At 43.7% G+C, this 25,273-nt stretch overlaps 1 protein-coding gene across 1 annotated transcript in view; it reads left to right on the top strand.

Annotated features, from left to right (window-relative positions):
• The window catches only part of ABCA4 (ATP binding cassette subfamily A member 4), a 137,189-nt gene that overhangs the window by 44,639 nt on the left and 67,277 nt on the right, over positions 1–25,273 (top strand). Inside the window, exons 7-13 of the mRNA XM_075936565.1 lie at positions 1,701–1,898; positions 5,258–5,347; positions 6,104–6,344; positions 8,889–9,028; positions 9,723–9,839; positions 11,030–11,227; positions 22,422–22,627. Coding sequence (XP_075792680.1) covers positions 1,701–1,898; positions 5,258–5,347; positions 6,104–6,344; positions 8,889–9,028; positions 9,723–9,839; positions 11,030–11,227; positions 22,422–22,627 — 1,190 coding nt within the window. The remainder of the gene's footprint in view (positions 1–1,700; positions 1,899–5,257; positions 5,348–6,103; positions 6,345–8,888; positions 9,029–9,722; positions 9,840–11,029; positions 11,228–22,421; positions 22,628–25,273) is intronic.

The raw sequence follows: 25,273 nt of genomic DNA, 5'->3' as shown, positions 1-25,273 counted from the left end.
TGGTTTCATCAGTGCCAAAGAGAAGGGAATAAGCATTTCTCTCAATCTGCTAAGGATGCTCTCACTAATGTAGCACAATATGCCATTAGCCTTCTTGGTTTCTTAGCTTCTTGTCCACTGTAATCCCCAGGTCCTTTTCTACAGAACTTCCACTTAGCCAGTTAGTTGCCGGCCTGTAGCAGTGCATGAGATTCCTTCTTCCTAAGTGCAGGACTTGTCCCTCATCTGATTTCTTTTGGCCCAATTCTCCAATTTGTCTAGGGGTCACTCCAGTCTAGACTGTGATGTTGAACAAAACCAACCCCAGCACCCACTCTTGGGGCACTGCCACTTAGTAGTGCGGCCATAGCTCAAGCCACAGTTGAAAGTCAGAGAGTCTGTGGGATGCATTCACTTGGTTGTGAGACCCAGGTCCAGCAACTGTAGACCCAGGTTTATAGTGCAGTATGGACTGTGAAACACTGACTCCAACAAGCACAGGTCCTACAAACCCAGGTTTACAATCAGTGTAGATTTAGCCCTGTGTCCACATTCCAAAATGCTGCTTATGTTTCCCGAGCAAATGCCTTGACCCACAGCAAGTTAATTCAGCGAAACTGGAAGAACATTTTAACATGTTCTCACCCGTCCCTCTTTGGATTTTGCCTGAAAAACACAAACCACATTTAAAAGTCCTGTCAATACTGACGTCCTCTGTTGCTTTCTGTCCTTTCCCTGGCTGTCAGAGTTGTGTTAATAATCTAGCAAATGTGTCCTTAGACTATCTGGCTTGCCATAGGGTTCATGTGTTGGGGGCATCAGTATAAAGTTACTTTACTTCCCTAGTGGTGCCTGCCACTGCAGATTACCAGGGGACATCACATGGCACAGTCACAGGCTACATTCCATAGATCTGTCATGTTTCACATTTGAAGATTGATCATCTAATGACTAGATTGTCAATGCTGCAGATTAGCCTGAAGCTGTGCTATTGCAGAGTGAACGTATCCTAACACAGCTCACGTACAGGGCAAGAGCGTAAGCTAGGGACTAGTTAGGCCCCAGGGGAAAAGCTTGGATTTTCAAAGTTTAAAAAAGTAAAATTTGGCTTCTGTGTTAGAATTTTGCTGTGGTTTAGAATTTGTATCATGGATGAGGACTGTGCATACTGTACATGCTTTGGCCTTTTGTGACAATAATTTGGGGTCCTTGGAAGATCATTGGCGTGGGGGCGAGTGTCTCCTTAGACCCTGTGTGGTGTCAGGCCTGGCTGTGGTTATTGCATTGTCTAATAACTGGAATTGCACATGCACTCAAAGTATAAGCAGTCATTTAAAATATGCAGAAACAGATTTTTTTAATTTGATTGCTATTGTGTGCTATATTTCATATCTGCCGTATGTTACATTCTTGACAGCCTTGTCTACACACAGACAAGTTGTCCTGCTTTAATATGCTGGTGTATTTAAAGCTTGGATTCCCAAATCCACAGTGAGGGGAGAAAATCCCTGCCTAAACAGGAGGTGATTACATGTGACATAAATTGCCGGTCACTTGAAGGCTGTGACTTCAGATGGTTGCAGCACCCTACAGTCCATGAATGCATTGGGAGGGTCTAATAGTAACCTCTAGTCTAAGTATTAGTATTGTCTCTGGTTGCTGCTGAAAAGCCTGAACCACTTGTTCCACTGATAAAAGTGAATTGTTCCTTTTGGCTGCAGTTTGCTTATGGAGTCCCTGACTTGACTCTGAAGGACATCGCTTGTAGCCAGACTCTACTCAACCGCTTCATTATCTTCAGCAGCCAAAGGGGCATGCATGCTGTGCATAATGCAATGTGCGCCCTGTCCCAGGAGAACCTGCAGCGAATAGAAGACTCATTGTACACTAATGTGGATTTCTTTAAGCTTTTCCAGCTGGTGAGTATCAACGCAAACCATCTTGGTGGTTCTGGTGTTCTACTTCAAGGGTTTTCTTTGCATTATAATACCCATGTTCCAAGCGGTCATTTATATTTTTTGTATATCAAGAGGGTTCACACAGTGGCAGGTTGCTTTGGAGAGACAGATTGTAGTTGGGGATATTTCAGTGAGAAGATACAGATGTTATAAAGAAGCAACTGATCAATCTGTTTTGTCACTTTCAAGCGAGACTGATGCTGTGGTTAAGCCCCAAAATGACCATTTTCACCAGCTTACAGTAGAAGTGTTAGAGGGTTATGCCCACCACGTATCTAGCTCAGGTGTATAGTGCTAAGAAGTTCAGAGAGGAGCATCCAATGCCAAACCTTTCAAGGTTCAGCTACTACACCAATATGGCTGTGCTGTCATATCAAATAGGAGGAGATGAGCTTTGAGAATGCAATTGCCAAAAATAGACACACACATAGGAACGAAATGGGCCTGAGCCCTATATTTTGGATATGGGTCAGCATCCAGACTGATCCAAAATCTGGAATGTTTGGGTAGAATCCCAGCTCTCTGCCCAATCAATGAGATAAGATCTGTCTGCAAAGCTGGATTGTGGATCTGAAGCTCAGGGATGTTTGGAATCTGATTCTTGGTGTTTTTGGTTTGTACTCAGGTACAGAGAGAGATGATGGGTTGAGGCCTACTTGTTCCCTCACGATATAAACATTAAATAACTCAGAGATGTTAGACAGACTTATTTTCTCAATTGTAACAATCCTAACACTCTTCAAGACAAAGCCCATCTCAATATTGGTTAGCCACACATAGCGGATTCTGTGTAATAAACACTCTTTGCCCACGGGTATTTTTAAAATGTGCTTTTTTCCCTACCCTGGAATTGATTCAGGTTACACATTTGATTTAATCTGCAAAAGCTAAAATTCAGGTGTGTGTGTGCACTTACACAGGCATGTGTCTACACAACCCAGTGGCTTGTTGGTAGGAACTGGAGCAAATCACAGTTCTGACAGTAAAAGGAATGCAGTGTAATAAGATCCCTTCCTTTGCTATCTGGGCTGGTTTTGCTGCAGTGAGGAAAGTGAGCCTCTTTCTGGAGCTCTGCTGTTATTGCAGCTGGCTGGATACTTGTCATGTGTACTCCATTTCATATGCTTGAGTTATATGAAACATAAACACAAAGATAAAATTATTTAAAACCTTGTCACAGCTTGGGAGGAATTACAGTTTTACTCAGTGCAGGATCAGTTGCTCACTGAAACACAAAAATCCACCCCAAACAAGTTTTCTGCACCTGCTTCATGTAATCAGTCTTGGCCCAAATGCAGATGCGGCATATATTTCTGTCAGGTGGATTAATATGGAATTGCTTGGATTAAGAATATCTGTAAATTTGACACTGACTCTGTTGGTTTTCACTGCTTTAGGCCACTCTGTGGACACAATTGTATAACACAATTCACCATGTATCTAAGTTTGCACTCACAGGGCTTCTCATGTAAGTGAGTCCTACTCATTGCACATGATTGTCCACTTCCGCCCACTTTCTGTTGTCGTTTCCTCCTATGGGAATGAAGAATTCTCACTTGTACCTATTTTTGCACTTTTTATGCAAAATAAATGAAGGCACAGAGTGCAAGGCAGTGTAGAATCAGTCAGCCATTTGGGAGTAAGATTTCCAGAAGTGGGCCCTTTATTGGCTCGAAGGATCCTGTATGTTCTGAAGGGCTCCATTTTTTAATGCTGTAACTTTCTAGCCCAGTGAAACTGAACATTTTTAGATACATTTCTATCCCACTCTGTGCTACAGCTCTTAGTACACTGCTGTGTACTAAAAAGCTGCAATAGTGCTCTGATATTTGGGGTGGGAGAAGCTCACTGCCTGCACATGCGCTGCCCTCCCCCACCCCTACCAGTACTTTCTCTCCCCCATCCTGTGGTAATGCAGGAAGATGTTGGTGGGGCAAGATTTGCCTCCTAGTAAATCATTCAGTCATTCCAGAGCACATGCATTTAGAAGGGCTTTCTGTGAGCCATGAATTGTAGCAGATGCATCATGCTGGAAGTATTTAAAAACAGTAATTGGCATACACGCAAATTGCTCTGTAGAATATAGAGCCAGAGGTGACAATTTCTCCCCACTTCTCTGGCTAATGTGAGCTGTTTCCATGTAGGGTATTTACCATGGGCTCTCTTCTGTTTGCATAGGAGGAACTTTGCTAGCTTTTTGTTGTTTACTCTGGATGCTGTTCAGTGTTGCAAAACTTTTCAAAGGAGAAGGCGAAGAAAAGCCTGCTCTCTAGCCTTTCAGAATTGCATACGTTTTTAGGTTCCTCTTGGCGGCATGAGGGGAAAGTGAAGAGATAATCTGAGACAGTTTTTGTAGCAAGCTCCTCCGTTCATTGTAACTGATATGTTAAGGTACAAATGTATGTTCTATGAAACTGCTACTTTTCTGATTCTCTGTTATCTGCAGAGTGAAGCTTCTTCTGTTTTCTTACCTGCCATCTGAAAGGAAGAGTATAGGCTCAGAAAGCAGTTGCAGATTTGCAGTTCCAAATGAACCTTTTTAAGAGACAGCCTGATTATAAAGTTTAATAGTTGACTTAAAAGACCAGCTTTATGTTTAGTTGTAATCCTAAAGAAAATGGCAACCTGGGGCAAGAGAATGAGACACTCCAGTGCAGGTTGGCACTTTGTGCCACACTAGTGGCATAATCTGGCCTAAATGCCATTTTTACTTCCCAGGGAGGATAACCCCAATGCAAAAGCAATGAGTGCAGCTGACACAGAGGCTTTTAAGACATTCCCCATCCTTGCTGCTGCTGTTTCAGGGTAGGGTTGCCAGATGGTCTCGACAAAAATACTGGACACACTTGACATTACATCACAATCTTTATTTAGAAAATACAGACATTTATATTTTCTCCATTTGTTTCCCAAACAGAAAGCTCAAATACTGGATTGTCTGGTTCAAAACCGGACACCTGGCAACCCTATTTCAGAGGAAGGGAAAGCAGCCAAGACTACCACCGCATAAATCTCTAGCTGTGTTTTCAGTGCCCCTTGGCCTTTCATCCCATTGAGAGTTAGAGCAGTTAGTCACTTTACTCAGAATGCCCCCACCCACCCACATTTCTAACTAATTTATAACCCTCCAGGATTTTACAGTCAATAGCTGGGACAGAACTCTGAACCTTCTTCTTGAAAACAAACTCCCACTTAAACTAAAGAAGAATCTACATCATTTTTAACTGAGCTTTCCATTTTCTGTAGTGTAACTGGGTAGGAGACATCATTGGCCAGGAGACACTGGGCTCATTTCATCTCTATTTTCAATTTTATCATAGCTTCCCACTGTTCTAGACAGTAAGTCACAAGGTGTTGACCTGAGATCTTGGGGAAGAGTGCTGTCTAACGTGTCTCAAGCAGTGCGAGAGGTAAGCAGTCTGATAATGAACTGAATCACCTGTTTTTGGCAGTGCATAGCTATCCTCTGCCCTTGTTTGGTCCATCAGTTTGTTTCTCAAACTTCTGACTTACCTGAAAGAATCCAGACTACATCAGTGAAATGGTCAAGGATCTTAGGGAAAGAGATTAAGGATGTGTTTTCCAATCATAAATATGGGCATAAACTTTAGTGGCTATGAACCATGACCTCCTTTTTCAGTAGGGCTGGAGAGCACAACAGCTGAAACCATCTTGTTGCCAGTATGGGGTAAGAGAGGTGAAGGAACCTTTAGGGCTCTAGGGTTGCCAGGTGTATGGTATTCTACCGGACAGTCCGGTATTTGAGCTCTTTGTTTGGTAAGAAAAATCAGAGAATACTGGACATGTGCAATGTCCGGTATTCTCTGATTTTTCCGGCTGTGCACCGGAAGGAAGCCTTGCATGGACAGGGGGAGCGGCTTGAAGGCGGGGCCATGATTGTCATTAGGAGCCTGTGATGGCGCAGAAGCCTGGCAGGGGGAGGGGGAGTGGCTGGGAGAGGCAGTACTTATTATCCTGTGCTCCTGCACTTTTTTTTTCCTGCTTCACCAAAATACCATATGTCCGGTATTTTTTGGAGGACCATCAGGCAACCCTAATTAGGGCTCACTGCTCACCAGCAGGAGGGCTGGGCACAGTCAGTACTTGTCCATTCTGGTTTTCTCCTGGAAGGCTACTATTAATAAAGAAATCTTGTTTCACTACAGCTAGCCAGAAAACCAAGCATTCAGGACCTGTTGTTGGTCCTGCAACCATTTGTACAAGGTGGAGGGCCAGAATCCTTTGGCCACCTGATGAGCACCCTGTCTGATCTGCTCTGTGGTTATCCAGAGGGAGGTGGTTCCAGAATACTCTCCTTCAATTGGTATGAAGATAATAACTACAAAGCATTCCTAGGGATTGACTCCACCAAAAAGGAATCCATTTATTTGTATGACAATACAACCAGTAAGTTTTTCCATTAACTCGTGGAAACAGTTAGGTCTGTGTGGTTAGCTATAGAGCAGGGGTGGGGAACCTGAGGCTGGAGGGCCAGATGCGGCCCCAGCTTGTCTGGATCTGGCCCCCAATTAATAAGGGCCCCTCTGAGCATGGGGGAGCCAGCACTGGTGCTCCAGCCCCCATGCTGCCCCACCGTGAGACTGGAGCACACAAAATCTACTAGGCTGCCCCCCACTTCCAGGTTCTGGTGTACAAGGGAAATGTGGGGAATGTTTTTCTCCTTCTCATTCAGCGGCCATGTCAGTTGCTTCTCACTTGTATGAAGCCCCCATCTGTGACCCCTTCCCACTCCCAAAAAAGGTTCCCCACCCCTGCTTTAGAGCTATGGGATGGTATTTTTAAACTGTTGATTTGAACTATCAAGTGGCTAGATGGTTACCCTTCACATTTGAGAACTGGAGACAGGAAACTCTTTCATGATAGGTCTGACTGGGGCACGTTTTCCTTTACAGTATAGGAACATAAGAAATCCAGACCATTGGTCCATCGGGCCTTCTATCTGCCTGTTTCTGACAGGCAGGAATAATTCTGGAGAACAATTCTGGAATAACATGCCCAAAGAGGAATGTTATTCTCAAGTCCATCAGCAAATGGTTAATTTCTGACTGCAAACACAAGGATTTTAAATATCTTTTTTTAAAAAAATCTTGACCAGCGAACTGTGGATATCCTTTCTGTGCTGATAATAAACTCTTGGCCTTAATCATATTTTGTGGCATGAGTTTCACAGGTTATGTAGCATACAAAAAGTATTTCTGTGTATCAGTTTTAAATTGTTGCCTGTCAGTTGCATTGACTGTCCCCTGGCTCTTGTATTATGACAGAGGGTAAATAGAACCATCTGGTTTTTTTAACCTTCTCTAGTATTCATTATTTTATCTCTTATGTCCTCTCTTGTTTGCCTCCTGTCTACATTTTTCCCAGCTTTACAATCTTTTATTTATTATAATGAACTATTTCATGCCCCGAATGTTTTTCTTTGCATGTATATTAAAACTTTTCTATTTTTGCTGTACCTTACCAGCTGTATCGTAACTGGTGCTGGATAGCTTTTTGTCCTATGGAACGGGGAACACTTAGTGATAGGTATTGATATTAAGTAAGTTATGCCTCCAGGGCCTGAGATCCATTGGTGTAAGGTGCTTCCTGTATATTTTTTTTTCTGAACTCTGATGCAATTAAACTCCTTTTTCTCTCTCTTTGAATATTAATCCATCAAAGATTGTAGATCTATCTATACATGCCTAGCACTTTGTTTCCTTGATCAGGGAAAAGAAGAAAAATGTTATCCAACTAAATATCCATGCTAAATGTAAGAATAAGATGGAAAATCCTTATACAGAGATTTTAGGATCTATTTACAAAGTTTTCTAGAATTCAAAATATTCAGTTCTACTGCTTTTGGTTTGGACTCACCTCCTGGTTGTACCATGTGTAGATTCAGCTGCCATGGGCAGGCATAGAAATAACTATGTACAATATCAACAACCATACAAAGTACTAGATCATTGGAGGAAAATTATAGATGTTAGAAAAGTGAGAGGGAAGGGGATCTATATGGATTTCCTAGTTTCCTGCCATCTGAAATGTCTCATGAATGATAACTAGCAAATATTGAAATTCTGTGTCAGCTTCTAAACTGTCTTTGTTTTCAGCAAACTTTGCCACTTGATTCCATGATGTTCGAGATCCCACACTGCTTTCTAGCATTGCAGCTATAGTGTGACTAGTTAGATACAGCACAAAGAGGGATGTTAAATTGCGGTTATCTGACTAATTGTGTAGTCGATATAATTTATATCAACTACATGATTAGTCGATAAGGACCGCTCTGCAAAGCCGCAGCGGAGGTAGCTCCAGGAGCCACATGCACTATGGCTCTGCATTGTAAATGTAGTATGAGCCACCAGGTTCTTTCTACATTTAAAATGCAAAGGCACAGCGTTCCGGACCAGCACAAGCTGGGATTGCTCGGTCCTGGCTTGCACTGACTCCAGCAGCCACTGTCTGCCATGAACAGAGGCTGCTCCAGCACCAGCCCCTGCTTGTGGTGGCCAGGGTTGGCCATGGTCAGAGGGCTGCTGCCAGTGCAGCCCCTGTGCACAGCCAGCTCAGGCCACCACAAAGACCCTGTCTGCGGAGGGAGAGGGCAGCTCCAGCCTCACAGTATGCCCCTCAAGCCTCTGATAGAGGCATTGGAGGGTGGGGACAGGTGGCACTCTAGAGTACTGGCTAGGTGGGGACAGGTGGCTCCCTAGAGTACTGGCTCCTGTTTTCCCACAGAAGCAGCAAGGCTTTGCAGGGGGAGGGAGGAGACGTGTAGTAAATACTTCAGTTGACTACTTGCTAATATCCCTAGCACAAAAGTAGCCTGTTCAGAGAGGGAGGAGTCAAAGCTGTTTGCATTTGTAATAGGGGCAGATTTAAGCCTGCAAGTTATTATGAACAATAGAACAGGAGTGTAAAATCTGTCCTCATTTCTTCCTGTAGCACCCTTTTGTAATGCATTGATCCAGAGCCTGGAATCAAACCCTTTAACCAAAATAGCCTGGAGTGCTGTGAAGCCCCTGCTGATGGGAAAAATCCTCTTCGCTCCTGATTTGCCTGCTGTAAGGCAAATACTGAAGAATGTAAGAAACTCGGATGTATACACAACTAATATTTTTAACCTGCTGTCCCCCCAGAGAATAACCCAGCATTTTGCCCCCGTGACCTTGTCTTCATAGAGTTCTTTTTGCTTTAATGCCTAGAATGCATCATAGGAAGGATGAAATTGTAACATTTACTAAGACCTGAAATTCAGTGATCTCAAACCAGTGGCATCACAGTTAACATAGGGATTCAGGAGATTGGTCATTAAATTTCAGATCTGCTGAAGTCTTGCAAACTTGTCTGGGATTCCACTGGTAAAATTGGTCTCCCCCACATGGTTTTGGGAATAAATAAATAAATGTTTGTGGTGTGTAGCTACTATTGCAATTGGGGGAGGGAGGTTATATAAATAGATGGATCAGCCTTGATTTAGTCAGGTTTGCTTCTGTTAAACACATAGAAAAATGTGCTGTGGGTGACTAGGATGAGCCCAGTAGAAATCAAGGAATATGCTTTGTAACGTGCACTCTTTGTGTCACTCCCTTGTCACAATTTCTCTTTCAGCGTGTTTATTGAAATATTGTAATTAAAATTACATTACATTTGTAAGCTTCAAATAGCTGCAAACCACCAGCAGCAGCATCATTGCATGCTCCTGACCCTGAGTGGTTCAGTATGTTTTCGGGATAGCTCTCTAACATTGATATTCCTTTCTGGTTGTTAATGCCTCAGGCAAACTTCACATTTGAAGAACTGGAGCGCCTCAGACTGTTGACCAAAGCATGGGAAGAAGTGGGTCCTCAGCTGTGGCACTTCTTTCAAAACAGCCTGCAGATGAATATGATCCGAGTATGTTGTGTCTGTTTTGGGAATGCAGCTTTTCAGCTTCCTTATTTCATAGGGGATAGGAGAATTAATTTGCAAATTTTGGATGGAAGCACAACCTTTGTATGAAACAATGTTATGATTCCTAAGAATGTATGAAACAGTAAAATGGCGGCAATAAAATGGTGGTGTTTTGCCGGGGCTAGCTCTTGGTTGGCCGCTGTAATATTTACCTGAGCCCTCTGCAGGGACCAGAGATTGCAGCTCCCATTGGCTATGGATTGCCATTCCCAGCCAATAGGCGTGGCAAGAAGCAGTGTGGACCAGGGCACCACTTACCGCAGCTCCCATTGGCTGGGAACAGTAATCCATGGGCAACAGGAGCTGCCATCACCTGCACCTTGTGGAGGTGAAAGTAAATATAGAGATGGCTGCCAGGCAGGGGCTACCCCTAGCTGTCTGAATCTGGCCTGCAGGCCAATATTTGCCCACCATGGTCTATGGTTGCTGGATTTGTTTTGCAGAATTGTCTGCTATGCATTATGAAGACCTGGACTTAATCTCCAGGTCTAGCTAATCTCTGCTTGGTACAGGAAAGGAAATGGCAAAGGTGATGATATGCTTTTTTGCGGTATTATGATCCTTGAGTCAGCCAGGATTGGTTTGATCCCTTTTATAAGTTAGAGCAGTCTCAGAGCTGCTCCAAGTTGTACCCAGCTGCTACTGACTCCAAGGTCCATTCTGGCAGCTGGGGGTAGCAGCTGTGTAGCCATGTCCTCTCCCTTCTGGCAAAGTCCTCTCTATGGAGGCCTGCAGGGAAGGATTCTACAAAAGTTCACTGTTTACATTGGCAAAAAGACTGATATGCTGAGTCCCCGAGACTCCAGAACAAACTGTTAAGTTGCTCATGTAGCTTAGATCTGAAGAGCAACTCATTCTGTGAAATACTGTGTGTATTTGCAAGCTGTTTTCCCTGCACGGGGATCAGGTGTTTTTAGATCTAGCCTTATGAAGAGAAGTAGAATTAAAGCTCAAACAGATCTAATGCTGCTAACTCTCCTTTAGATGACCCTTCATAGACTAACTACATGGCCTACTCTTTCCCACTCATTGGGGATTCAGTAAGATGGCATGTAAACCTTTTGAGCTGGAGTAGGCTTGATCTAAAACACATAAAGAGCAATATAGTAAATCAGAACTGTTGTGCTTTCCAGAGCACTCTGAAGAACCCCACAGTAAGAAACTTCTTGAATGAACAGCTGGGTGCTGAAGGTATAACTGCTGAAGATGTGATCAACTTTCTTCATAATGGGTGTCCAGAGAACCGTGAAGAGGGTGTGGCAGACTTTGATTGGCGAAATATCTTCAATGTCACAGACCAAGCCTTGCGTTTGACTAATCAATATTTGGAGGTAAGCTTGGCACTTGTGCTATGGTGATGGCACCAGTGATAATCCCTAGAGAAACAATACATCAAACCATCATCATCATCAGTGTGTAAATGATCTACTGATGGAAACTAAGATAAATTTAAATCACAAGGTATTTCAAGTTATTTCTCTGTATTCTAAACTAATAAATTGACAGAAGAATTAATTCCTTACTCTGATAGAGAAAATATAATTAAACATATTAGTTGAGTGTCCTATCTCCTGTGGTTGATTCCATAATGTCATCATAGCCATCGTACAGAAGTGGTGAATGACATGCAGAGATCTGCCCTTGGCTTCACAGGGCGCAGGGTTCTGAATGATTTGAACCCCTCCCCCCAACTGCTGAGTTTAACCATTGGATCCAAAGCTCACTGAAAGTCAATGTTTTTCCTGACTTTTAAGGTCATTGGCTCATGTGAATTGCCCAAGCCCAGCTGGTGAGTCGGTAAAAGAGCTTAGAAGGGAACATTAAGGCAAAAGATCACTGGATTCCCTTCCTTAGGAGCTACTGAATATTCGGATTCTAAAAGATGTAGCAGGTGCAACAATTTTATTCTCAAAATGATTTTTGCACTGAGACAAACTACAATTTCAGTGACTCTTTTCCGTTTACTTCTTATTTAGAGAGAAATACTAGCTCTGGGACATTCATCACTGAACAGTGCTGATGCTTTTCCTTCAGAAAATAACAAAAGTGAATATCACTGTGGCCACAGGTGACACTATAAAAACTATTGGAGATGTGAGCAGGGATGAAAGTAACTTAAATTTCTTACAGGTACTGTCTTATCACAACCTTGCCCCACTTGGAGGGACTCAGGGCAAGGGGTAGAGTAGGTTGCAATACAACAGTACTGGTAAGAAATTTAAGTGTGGGGTGGAGTGCAGGGGGCTCAGGGCAAAGGTTTGGGGTGCAAGAGTCAGGGCAGGAGGTTGGAGTGTGGGGGTGCAGGGGCTCTGGGCCTGGGGCTGGTAGTTAGGGATACCAGGTAGGTTTAGAAGAAATACCGGACACACTTGATGGGGGGGGGGGGGCAGAGCTGGCTGGAGGGACGCAGGGGCAGTGTGGCTGGCCAAAGAGATGGGTGGGGCTGGCGGGCGGGGAATCGGAGGCAGGGCGGCTGGCCGGGGGAGATGGAGGGAACTGGTGGGCGGGGGTCGGAGCAGTGTGGCTGGCCTGGAGAGATGGGGGGGACCCGAGGGGCGGGGCTGGCAGGCGAGGGGGGTGAGGCAGCGGGGCTGGCCTGGGGACAGGGGCGGGAGGCAGCGTGGCTGGCCCGGGGAGATCGGGAGGAGGAGAACTGGCTGGCAGCAAGCAGGGGTGGCCGAGAGGGGGTCGGGGGCAGCGGAGCTGGTCGGGAAAAGTTAAGGGAAGTGGGGGCGGGACTGACCTGGACACGTGCAGATCCCAAGGCACTGTCAGTCCCGTGCATGGTCCGGAGAACCACGAGTGAGTCCGGCCGCAGCTCCATCATGCACTCAGGAGCAGGGACAGTGCTTCTCCTCCTCCCCAAGGCGTCAGATGCAGCCAGGGCTCCCAGCGCCGATTGTGACCCGCCTCCCAGCCACTCCCCTCCCCCACCAGGCTGCTGTCCAGTGCCCAGCCAGAAATCCAGGAAATACTGGACATTGCACATGTCCGGTATTTTCTGGGTTTTTTTTACTGGACAGAGGTAGAATACCGGACACCTGGTAACCCTACTGGTAGTATGTATGGGAAGTACAGGAGTCAGGGCAGGGGGCTGCGGATAGCAGGAGTCAGGGCAGGGGACTAGGAGTGGAGGGGAGAAAATTGGGGGGACCCTGGGGACAGGTTACCTTACTTGGTTGGACAGGTGGACAGGTCCCTACCCCCCCAGCTGGCTCTCAGTGGAGTGCCCTAGCCTGCTCTTGCCAGAGCAGTGCTCTAGGGCGTGCTGCCTTACTTTCACCTCTGGGCATGAGGCATTAGTATTAATGTTATTATTTCTATAGTCCTCCCCTCCCCACCCTGGAAAATGCATTAGATACTTTGTTAGAGATAAGTAAACAGACAGGTGCCTGCCCCAAAGACTTTATCACTTAATAAAATAACAAACAATGGATATATCTGGGAGGGGCAGGCAGTGCATGAAAGCACAAGGTGATAATTTGTTGCAAATTCTCTTCTTTGTTGTATTTAACCCTGGGCTCTTTGCCTTTCTTTTAATTAACCCACAAACATTTGGCTTTTACTGGTTTTTAATTCTTATTTGTATTCCTCTCTCTTTTGTTTTTTTTAACCTTGCTTTGCTTCAGTTGTATTTAACTCCTTCCTCTCTTGTTTAATTTAACCTATGAGTTACTTCATTATTTTGTTTTTTTCTTAGGTGATCTACCAAAATCAACTTTCCTTTCCTTCTGTCTATATAAATAACCAAGCCACTTTTTGCCTTCCTCCTGATTGCTAGTACTATTTATGTATGGGAGCAACCCTAAAATGCTAGCTGTTTTCCAAACATCCCAGCTGTTTAGAGACTACCCTGACACGCTTGTGTCTTATGGAGACTACTTCTTCCCCTCCTCCCATGCCCATTTTCCCACTTTACACTATTTGTGTTGCAATTACATCACACACCGAGGAGAAAAACATTTAAAGAGCCATTCAGATGGTCACCTAAAATGGACTCCAGAACAGTGTTCCCTGTAAGCTGAACACTTGGGAGGCCATCTAGGAGACATCAAAATGTTGTCAAGCAGATTGTTAGACTGAAGGGTGTTTCTATTGATGGTGCACATAATAAGATTTATTCTGCACATGGATGAAAAAAAATTAGAGGGAACATTGCCCATTGTCCCAGAACCACTTCATTTATGGAAAAATTCTTCAGGATATTATAAGGAATCAAACAATGGGCTACTTGAGAAATTGCACTAAATTTTTAAAATTTAACAGAAAGTGATCTCTGTCTGTCTGTTGGTTTTGACCATCCATGGTACTGTATAATTCTCTACAATATATTTTACACATACTCAACAATTTCATAGAACCATCATTTATGGGACTTCCCTGTGAGAGAGATTCAGAGCAGAGAACTTTCAGATAAAACCACAATTCTAATTATGTTTAGGGATTGCAGATATGACACAATGTTACAAATATTCCCAAACCATAGTAATCCAAAACTCTAGCTGGAGATTTATTCCTGTGTGTAACAGGGGGAGTAGCCAGAAAGAATTCCAGTTCAGACTGGCATGCTAAGAAAATGCAACTGCCCAGTTCTGTTTCTTCCCAATCAGATTTTGTTATGCCTTTAAAAATATATAACACTGAATTTTATAGAAATCAGTCCAATACAGCAGCAGCACCATTATGGATCATAATGCTTTCTTACAAAGAGATTTCTTTTGCTGTTTTGAAATTCCAATTATAAAAGCACTGCTACACTGTGGTTATTATGCTGACAAACTATCCACACCTGATCATATTTTCTAAAATGGTGTTGAATGCACAGAGTGTTTCAGTTCAGACCTCCTGAAACAAAGGGAACACAAATCAGCGGCCACTTCTGAAAATATGGCTGTGTACCCTGTCTATGACAGAGCTTCTGTTCTCTAGGACTATCCTGAGGGCACTCATAGGCACCACGGAGGAAGTTAGGTGCAGCTTTGTTTAGTAAAGAGCAAATAGACTTTACATTCCCTTTCCCAGTTATGGGCCAATGGCTGTGTAATAGCCCTTATCTGCTCTTTTCACTTTTCAGACCTAACTGTAACATGGCACATTCTCAGGCAGGTCCTTGAGAAGCATTTTAACCAGAAGTTGATTTGGCTTGGGCAATCTAATCTTAATGAGGGGTTCAGAATCACTGCAAGTCTAATGGAAAGGTGTTATTTTCAGTCCTGGGGGCCAGGCTGAAGGGTGGGTCAAATACTTCCCCAGGTTTCTAGGAATGGACTTAATGGGCCAGTAGCTTCCTGAATGCAGGGGAAAGGGGTAAATTAGGCTGTCTGGAATTAAGTAGGAGATGGGTATGGGTGGATTGGGCTCTTAATGAGGCAAGGAGAAAAAGAAGTAAAATACAGACTCCGATTTGTAAACTTTTGAGCATAGACAAACATGATGGTCTCAACCCTGGGGCAGAGTGAGGTTGACTATCTGAAGCCAAAGTAATAATGTTTAGTGCTTGTGTTTATAGTCCCTTCCCCCTGGGGCCCTGAAGTGCCTTATCTCACAACACCACTAAAGCTTGAAGTGCAGTGAGGCTGAATGTGTGTGACTTGCCTGAGGTCACACAAAGTCTGTAGCAGAGCAAGAAATAGGACTCAGGTCTCCCCAGTCCCTGTCCTGTGCTTCAACAACAAAGATTAATATTTCCTATGGAAGAAGGCAGAAAGTGCCTGCCTTAATCAGCTTTGTGCTTTCTCTACCTATCACGACAGAGGGAGAGAGAAGCCTTTGCATGTGACTGTACTATATTAATTCTATTGCTGCTCTCTGCACTGTATTAGCAAAGTAATTCCTCATGCATGTTGAACTGCAATACGCCACTCTCTGCAGGGCCAGTACTGGAACATTCATAACCAAGACAATAGCTATGCCTGGCAATCATGTGCCTTTGTATTCTAGTGACTTTGCTATTTACACAGAACCAGTGGTGTTTGGAGATAAGATGAAATAGGATGGGCCAAACAGAAATTCTGACAGTGACATGAATCTACAAATTATTTTCTCCATCTGTTACTGTTTCTTTTTTATATAATTAATGTTAGAGGTAGAATTGTCTAATGGTTGATGCAAAGATACAGGAATCAGAACTTCTGGCTTTTTTATTTAACCTAAAATATAATGATAGAGAGAAATGTTGATTACAATTTGGGTGGGGCAACCCAACCAGGATTCTGTTTTCAACTGAAAATCAGGCCATTTCTGTGTCAGTTTCCCTACCAGGAATAAAACTGAAGAGAGAAGTTGTGTGGCTTAATTAAAGTTTGTGAAGTACAGTCTCAGAGGGGTAGCTGTGTTAGTCTGTATCTGCAAACAATGAGCAGTACTGTGGCACCTTAAAGACTTAACAGATTTAGGTTTTTGCCCATGAAAGCTTATGCCCAAATAAGTCTGTTTGCCTTTAAGGTGTGTCAGAACTCTTCATTGATTATGTGAATTAATTCTACTTGGTTTTAATGTTTCTAAAGTACTTTGAGATATTTTTATAAAAGATGCTATTCAAGTGCAAAGTTACAAAGTAATAACATTGGTGGTTTAAGTGCCTCCTTTGTTGTTTTACTGACAATTTAAAAAAATGATCACACATATCCCTTAAATGTATAATAGTCTTTCAGAATATTATCAGCCTTCATAATGCAAGATCCTTAATTCTGTTACCAGGATTCTTCAGTTAAAAAACAAAAAGTGAAGTAGAATTCACAAGATGGAAAAGTTAAACAAAGAAGTCTTTACGTTTTAAAGATGTCTGCCAGTTAAATAACAAGTTGTCTCTGAGCACTTTGATGTAGAGTAATTATTGGTTATTGACCTGCAAGAGATGATCAAAAAGATAAAATCAAACAAGCTGGCCTCTTGGCATTCTATGAAGTGAGGTAATTGAACACATTTCTTCCCAGTCAGTTTAGAAGCTAAATACAGTTACTCTCTATGCTACCGTACCGCCTCACTGATTTTAGAGTTGAGGCATAATGTACAAACACAAACGTGGAATTGTTATTTTCCAGGTTGCTAACACTGTCATTTACAGAATTCATAATCTCTTTCTCTCATTATAGTAAAGATGGCTGGTAAATATAAAATGGCAGGGTTCCTCCAAACTTATTGTACGGTACATATATTTATGTATGATTTTGTGCTTTGTGCATGTGGCAATAATAATACATCTTGCAATAACAATAGAGACTGAGGAAGAAGACCTTGCACTGTGAACCTTTATGGATGAGCTAGCTAGCTGATGTTCAGTGGAGACAGCAGGTTAGTGACAAACCCATTACACTGCAAAATGAAAAAGGTAGATATCATTGAAATCAATGATTGCCCATCCATTAAGTGATGTTGGAGTTCTGGGGCTGGGGGCCAGGGGGTTGGGGATGGAGTCGGAGTGCTGGGGCTGGGGAGAGGGAACAGGGTGCTAGTCGGAGCAAAGATTCCCCTGCACCCGCCTCAGAACTCCATCCCCAGCCCCTCGGTCACCAGCCCCAAAACTCCAGCCCCAGCCCCAGCCCGCTGGCCTCCGGCCCCCAACCCCAGAACTCCAACTCCATCCCCAACCCCCTGGCTCCCAGCCCCTCGGCCCTCAGCCACAGAACTCCATCCCCAGCCCCCCTCTCCTCAGCACAGAACCAAAACCCTCAGGGGGTTGCCCTTGGGGTTGCTGGGGGGGGGGGAGGGGACGGCATTGCATGGTTCGCCTAGGACGCCAGGTGCTGGCAGCTAGTCTAGGGCCTCCCCTGGGTTTGAGGTAAATAGGATGAAGTTTAATAAGGACAAATGCAATGTGCTCCACTTAGGAAGGAACAATCATACAGAATGGGAAGTGATTTGCTTGGAAGGAGTACTTCAGAAAGGGATCTAGGGGTCATAGTAGATGACAAGCTAAATGTGAGTCAACAATGTGACACTTGCAAAAAACAAACAAACAAACATGATTCTGGGATGCATTAAGACAAGTGTTGTAGGGTTGCTAGATGGTTGAAACAAAAATACCGAATACCCCGTCCCCAAAAATAAAACCGGGAAAAAATTCTGTTAAAGGGGGAAAAAAGATGAGGGGGGGGGGGGGGGGGAGAGAAGAGACCAAAGTTGCTGAGTAAAAAAAAAAAAGGACTCCAAGGACTTAAGCCTTGCTAGCATTGATAGCATTGCTTCCCCTAGGTCTTTTGGCCGGCAGCCATTTTGTGCCGGAACTCTTATGGAACCGGGTAAGCATGAGGTTGGGGAGCTGGGGGTTTTGGGGGACGGGGAAGACTTGGGGGGGGGGGAGCCAAGCGCTAAGTGTTTGTAGGGTTGCCAGGTGCCTGGCATTTTTGCCTCCTGGCCAGGAAAAATTCAGAAAATACCGGACATTTTAGGTGTCTGGTATTCTCTAAATTTTTTTACCAGACAGGAGCCAAAAATACCGGACTGTCCGGGTGAATACCAGACACCTGGCAACCCTAAAGTGTTGTGAGCAAGACACAAGATGTCATTCTTCTTCTCTACTGTGCACTGATTAGGCCTCAATTGGAGTATTGTGTTCAGTTCTGAGCACTACACTTCAAGAAAGATATAGAGAAATTGGAGAAGGTCCAACGAAGAGCAACCAAAATGATTAAAGGTCTGGAAAACATGAGCTATCAGGCAAGGTTGAAGGAATTGGGCTTGTTTAGTTTGGAAAAGAAAAGACTGAGAGGAGACATGTTAGCAGTTCAGGTAGACATGTTCAGGTATCTAAAAGGGTGTCACAAAGAGAAGGGGGAAAAATTGTTCTCCTTGGCGTCTGATGATAGGACAAGAAGCAATGGGCTTAAATTGCAGCAAGGGACGTTTAAGTTGGACATTTAAAAAAAACTTTCTAACTGGTAGGGTCATTAAACACTGGATAAATTGTCTAGGGAGGTTGTGGAATCTCCATCACTGGAAATATGGAAATAATAAGAGCAGGTTAGACAGTCGTTGATCAGGGCTGGTTAAGATGGTGCTTGGTCCTGCTGTGAGGGCAGGGGACTGGACTTAATGACCTCTCGAGGTTCCTTCCAGTCCTAATATGCTATGATTCTGTGTTTTCCAGATAAGGACCATGGTTTCTTTTTTTTTGATTTATGAATAAGCTGCCAAAAACACACGTTGGTGAGATTTCCCCCAAAATTAAAATAAAAAACTGTTTTACACCAGATAGAATGCTAGTGTAGAGTTTTTATTACAGGTTTAGTTAAATCTCCTCCTGAAAGCAGGTTGTATAAATAGTTCCAGTTTCTGGGACCTAGTCTACACTACAGCTCCAACTTTTCCAGCACAACTATTAGGCAGTTTGAGTTTCTGAGAGATTTTTCCCATGTCTAGCCGAGGTCTGCACAGAATCCCTGTTTCCATGCCAGACAGACTGTGGTGTACAACTCTAAGGCCTTTGGTTCTGGGGTTCTACATTCATGTTGTTGTTTGTTATTAGTAAAAATGCCACAGAGAGTCAAGTAGGGTCCAGAGGTGCCTTCTGCTCCCAGCTCACATTGTAGATCCATTCTGCATGACTTGAGTGTAGTTCCACCAGAGGAAACAACCCCAACATCTAGCATCAGTTTTTCTCACACCATCTCCACAGAGACTTTTTGCTAACCACGGAGCCTACTGTGCAGTTTGTACAGTCTCATCCTTCTTTACCCTATAAGAGTGAGACCACAGATGCCCTCATGACTGAGGCATGAGGACAATTCCGTTCAACAAAGCTGTTAGCAGAACTGTTGTGTGGCTTAGAGCTTGTTCTGAGTGCAGCAGTGCCCCACTTTGTGCAACTCAGTAGGGTTCCCAGGTGTCCGGTATTGACCCAAACAGTCTGGTATTTTTGCCTCCTCTCTGGTAAAAAATCAGAAAATACCGGACACCTAAAATGTTCGGTATTTTCTGTTTTTCTTCCCCTGCCAGGAGGCGAAAATACCGGACACCTGGCAACCCTACGACACACTCAGCAACTGGGCCCACCCCCCCGAACCCTCCGCTGGGCCCCCTGATCCCTCCCCCCCCCGCTTACCTGGTTCTGCAGGGGCTTGTCTTGTGAAACAAAATGGCCGCTGGCAAAAAAAAGCCTTTTAAAGGGGCCGTGCTGATTTTTTAATGTATGTATGTATGTATTTATTTTATTTATTGCGTAATAATTGCTGTCGGGGTCCTTTTTTGAGGGGCGGGGTTCGGTATTTTTAGTTAAACCATCTGGCAGCCCTATGCAACTGCCATCAGATCATGCCTTTGCTGCATTCCTTACGTTGGCTGCCTGTAAAGTGACTAGCAGTGTAGGTCCTATCTAAATGTTGGACCTGTAGCCTTGTTTTCATGGGTTTCTATGGTACACACCATCAAACCAGATCATGGAGATTCTTATGGCAGAAATTTCTCTCAGCTATTTTGGGAATGGGGTCTGCAGGACCAGATCTGGAGCCACACAGATCTCCATAAAGGCTAGTATAGACTGGATTGGTAGGTTTATGGCATTGTCTCAGATAGGAGCAGGCAAAGAATGGGGACCTCTCATTTATAAGTCTTGTGCAGAAGATGGTTTGTTCTCAATGCAGCCGAGGGAAAGGCAGAACTAATGCTCTGATGTGCCCTCACATTTATTAGCTTCCCATTGAAGTGACACACTCTTATCAATGACTGCTGTGGGCACCCCTCATGCCAGAATAGGGCAGGGGCCAGACAGGCTCTTTCACATTTGTCCAGAAGGTGACAGTTTGTCATTCTTTCGTGCAGTGAGGTAATGCTTCAAGTCCCACTGTCACTAGGCTAGTGCTATCAGTAGGCTAGGATGGACAGAAGAGTCGGGCCTACTAGCTGTCACGTGTGTGTTATTCTGATGTCTTTTCACTTCAAAAGCTATATTGTCAAAGTGGTCTCAATGTGAATCCCAAAAATGTGCCTAAAGGCCAGATTGTGCAGTTGTATAAAGGGAAGTGAGGACAGGCATGTAAGGAACCCTCCTACTCTTTGTGCCCCCACATGTGGGGGACAGAAGAACTGCAATCTCTGCACTCTTGAGTACTGAACCCCTGCTAATACTTCCATGGAGGTAAGTCAGGCCAAAAGGGAACCATGACCTTGTTCCCCTAGGCAACTAGGTCTGCAGAATGGAGCACACATGCACTCTCCGAAGGGGCAGAACAGAATCTCCCTCATCACCAGGAGATTCAGGGAATCATTGTATCCTCAAAAATAACTAGAAGTCCTGTGGCACTTTAAAGACAATAAGCTTTGCCCAAATACATTTTAGTCTTTAGGCTAAAGTAAATGTGGTAATCTTTAGGGTACCAGAGGACTCTTCATTTTTGTTGAAACAGACTAACATGGCTACCCCTCTTGAAACTAAATGCTCATATACCTCCTGCTGCTTACCCTGTGGCATGGGTGCTCCCTACCACCCCAGCTAAGGGCAGTAAATTACTACCACAATCTGCCCCTCATTTTTAGTATGCCTAAAATATCTTGCACTTGTACATGTAAACCAGTATGTTTGATTTTTATTTGATGTCTCCTCACAATTTGTAAAAATACAGGGTTTTTCATCAGAAAAAAAGTTTTAAACTCCCATTTGAAAAATTAACTGATGTACTCACGGTCCTTGCAAATACACTCCATGAAAATCAAAGATGGGCAAAACAAACCCTGCTGCTACTGTTGACAGGAGAGCCCATGCCAGTTATTTTAGCCCTTGGCTTTCTGCAGTAGATTTCAAAAACTCAGCATGCAGCTACTAAGACACCAGAAACACTAGAGAGTAACAATTCTACTACACTGATACCAAAGCCTCTTCATTGTTTATCTGATGGTTTGCTGTGATTTCCTCTTCCTCCCCCAAATATTTTTCTAGTGTTTGCTACACTTTAGGAATTATTTAACTTTGTTTTGCTATGATCTTACTATCAGATAGGGGGCTTTGGTTTTCACTAGATACTGTAATCCTGCAAAGGGCTAAGGTGATAAATACTCGCCCCTTGTTTTTAGCTGGTAGTTTTGTTTGCCCTCCTGGAAGGTTTGATCTTGTTTTCCAGGCAGCAGGTTCAGAATATTCCTCCAGTCTGTGTTTGCTTACAGAGATGAGAGTTGCAGCTTTAGAGTCCTCTTCTCTTTATCTTGCCTGGCAAGACACTTGCTTTTATGAGCTGTCTTCAAAAATGTGTTTCATGATTGCTTCGGTCAGTTCCTCCCTCCTTGGTTTTTTGTGTTCGTTATAAGGCTTATGGTTCTTTTTTTAAGGTGGTTGCTGCATTTTTTCAGTTGTCTTTAACAATATTGTGTGTATTGAAATTTTTCATAGAAGTGGACCAAATGGGGAGTCTTCAGGGGGAGGAAAAAATCAGTTGTAGGCACAATTTCAATACAAGTTTAGAGCTGAAAAATGACATCTATGCCAAAGTTACCTAACCAACTTTCCTGCCCCATTGCTAACCAGTGATGTCTTTTCAATATATAATCCCTACTACTGGAATTCCATAAGACTGTCACCTTTGTGATTATCTGCAGTGCTTAACCCTGGATAAATTTGAAGGTCATGCTGATGAAATACAATTGACTAGTCGAGCTCTTAATCTGCTGGAGGAAAACAAATTCTGGGCTGGAGTGGTCTTCCCTGACATACACTCTGGGGCCAGCGAGCTGCCACCACATGTGAGCTACAAGATCCGGATGGATATAGATGCAGTGGAGAAAACAAATAAAATCAAAGACAGGTGATGATTTCTGCTTTCCTCAGCCGTCCATTGAACGCATAATAGGAACCCTCTCCAGTGTTCTGAGGGTGGGGTCAGAGTCTGTGTTCAAATACAAATGTGAGAGCTGATTGAGTTCAGTGGTGTTTCACAAGTGTAACACAGAAGAGAAGTCATATCCAGATACATAGCTGTAACAAGGGAGGGGCAAATGGGGCTCTTGCTCTGGGTGTATCATAATCAGGGGCACAAAGACAGAATAAGTAAAAATAAAACGCTGCTAAAGTAAAGAGTGCGACACGTGTTGACCTAAGGAGAGGGGGCGCATAATTAATATTTTGCCCTGGATGCAAAAAAGCCTTGTTACAACACTGTCCAGATATGGCTGGAGTAGTCTCCACAAGGTCTGTAGGTGACCTCCCCATGTAAGGAGTGGACAGGGAATTCTATCTATTCCCCTCCCCTTTTGTCGCCTACATGTTGCCACCCTTGACATGCACATCCAGTCCTCTCCCTTTGTGCAGCAGAATATGCTGCTGCTACCATACAAGTGTCCTCTGCCACCTTGGATTTGCTTATGAAAGTGTAAGCACCCATGTTTTCTGAGACTACTTCAGATATGGGCTAGGAGTTTCTAAGACATGTTGCCAGGTCATGTGATTTTATTGCAAGTCACGTGAGAGATGTAGTTTTTCTAAAGCTGCTACTCCTGGAATCGCACTCTTACCTGAGTCTCAGCTTTCAGTTTAAACTTTAAAGAAAAGCAAGTTTCTAGACATCATGACCGCAGAGAAACATTAGAAAACATGGTATTTAAATGGTCCAGCGCCACCCAACAAGCTGATCTCAGGAGTTTTTGGGGTCCGATGCATGATTTTTGAGCACTAGTGGTTAAAAATATTATAATGCAGGGGTTTCAAACTCTCAGCCCATGGGCTAGTCCCAGCAGGAGCGATTGCACAATCCGTCCTGAGACTCCCAGCGGGCTGGGGAGAGGGGATTGTCCATTACCAGCCTCCAAACTCCAAACCACCACCACGCCACTTCTGTGCTCCATGTCACCTCATCCCCCAAGCACACAGCTTTGGAGATCACTAGTGGGGGTGGCCTGATGCCGTGTGGTGGCAGCAGTTGAATCCCCCTGCATTCTCCGCGATGGCAGGAGCTGTGGGGAGTGCATGGGGGTGCAACCACTGCCACAGTGCAGCGCCAGGCCAAATCCCCCGGACACCCCCAAAGCAATGTGCTTGGGGGACAGAGGGACATGGGGGAAGAGAGCAGGATGATGACAGGAAGAGGTGGGACTTGGGGCCAGTAATGAACAGACCCCTGGCCTGTCAGGAGTCCTGGCTTGGATTTCACAATTGTTCCAGCCAAGACTGGTCATGGGCCTGGAGTTTGAGACCCCTGCAATGATGGATAAGGAAAGGGCTATTCACATTAAAGTTGATTAACAGCTACTGAAAACAGTGGCGCTCGGTGTCACAAGAGGTATGTCTAAACTACACCCCTCTTTCGAAAGAGGGATGTAAATTAGACAGATTGCTATTGCAAATGAAGCCAGGATTTGAATTTCCTGTGCTTCATTTGCATAATGGCAGTCTTTTCAAAAGGGGCTTTTCAAAAGTAAAACCACCATCTAGATGGGGTTCTTTTGAAAAAATTAGTATTGGAACTTTTGAAAAAGGATGGTGTTTTTCGAAAGAACCTCGTCTGGATGGCAGTTTTACTTTAGAAAAGCCCTTTTTCGAAAGACCACGCAGCTGCCATTATGCAAATGAAGCGCAGGAAATTTAAATCCCAGCTTTATTTGCAATTTCGATCTTTCTAATTTACATCCCTCTTTTGAAAGAGGGGTGTAGTTTAGACATACCCAAGGAGAAATGGTCTGAGGTTTTTCCCTTCCCTGCAGAAAGTTTTGACAATGCTTTCATTGTATTTTTCCATGGAGACTTGCATTTTCACTGAAAATTCAGAAATTGAAAGATTTTAGCTGAAAACCAATAGACGTCAGCTGAAATATTTTGGCAAAAAAGCAAATGTGTCTGCAGACAGCAGATTGTTTTGTGAAAGATTTAATTAGGTTGAAAATCCAATTTTCCACTCAAACAGGTTAGATGGAAAATTTTTGACCAGCCCCTGTCACCAGCTTAAATCCAAGCCAGTGAAAATAGTCATCTGATTTGGATCTTTAGGATAGAAGCTGCAAGGTCAGACACATGTAATGGAGCATATCCATTCAAAACTTTCAATATTTAAAAAAAGAAAAACCTTTTAAAGTGAAAAGCTGAGGTATTCAGAGGCCACTGGGAGCTGACAGTTTGTTTATCTAGTTGAAGCCATAATACTTTTAAAATCAAACAAAATAAAAATAAAAACAATCCATAAATAGCGGAAACCAAGTCTGGCACATGGCAACATATAATGGTTGTTTTATTTTTACCTTCCCCCTTTATGTATTCTTGGCTAAAATTACTGTTTTACATGACAGTATAGAGAACTTAAAAATGAAACAAAACCAAAACTAAATTTTCTGAATTATGATTGTCTGATTGCCACCCCATTTCAAGCAACGGGGCCTGACCGCTATAACTAGGAAGGAGCAGCGCTGGGTGGAGCCCCTGGGAAGTTCTTGGCTCAGCGTTCCCTTTCTTAAAGTGCCCGCCT

Source organism: Pelodiscus sinensis, chromosome 9, assembly GCF_049634645.1.
Source record: "Pelodiscus sinensis isolate JC-2024 chromosome 9, ASM4963464v1, whole genome shotgun sequence".
Taxonomy (NCBI): domain Eukaryota; kingdom Metazoa; phylum Chordata; order Testudines; family Trionychidae; genus Pelodiscus; species Pelodiscus sinensis.
The sequence above is the reverse complement of the archived record's forward strand: the minus strand, read 5'-3'. Positions and strand labels throughout refer to the sequence as shown.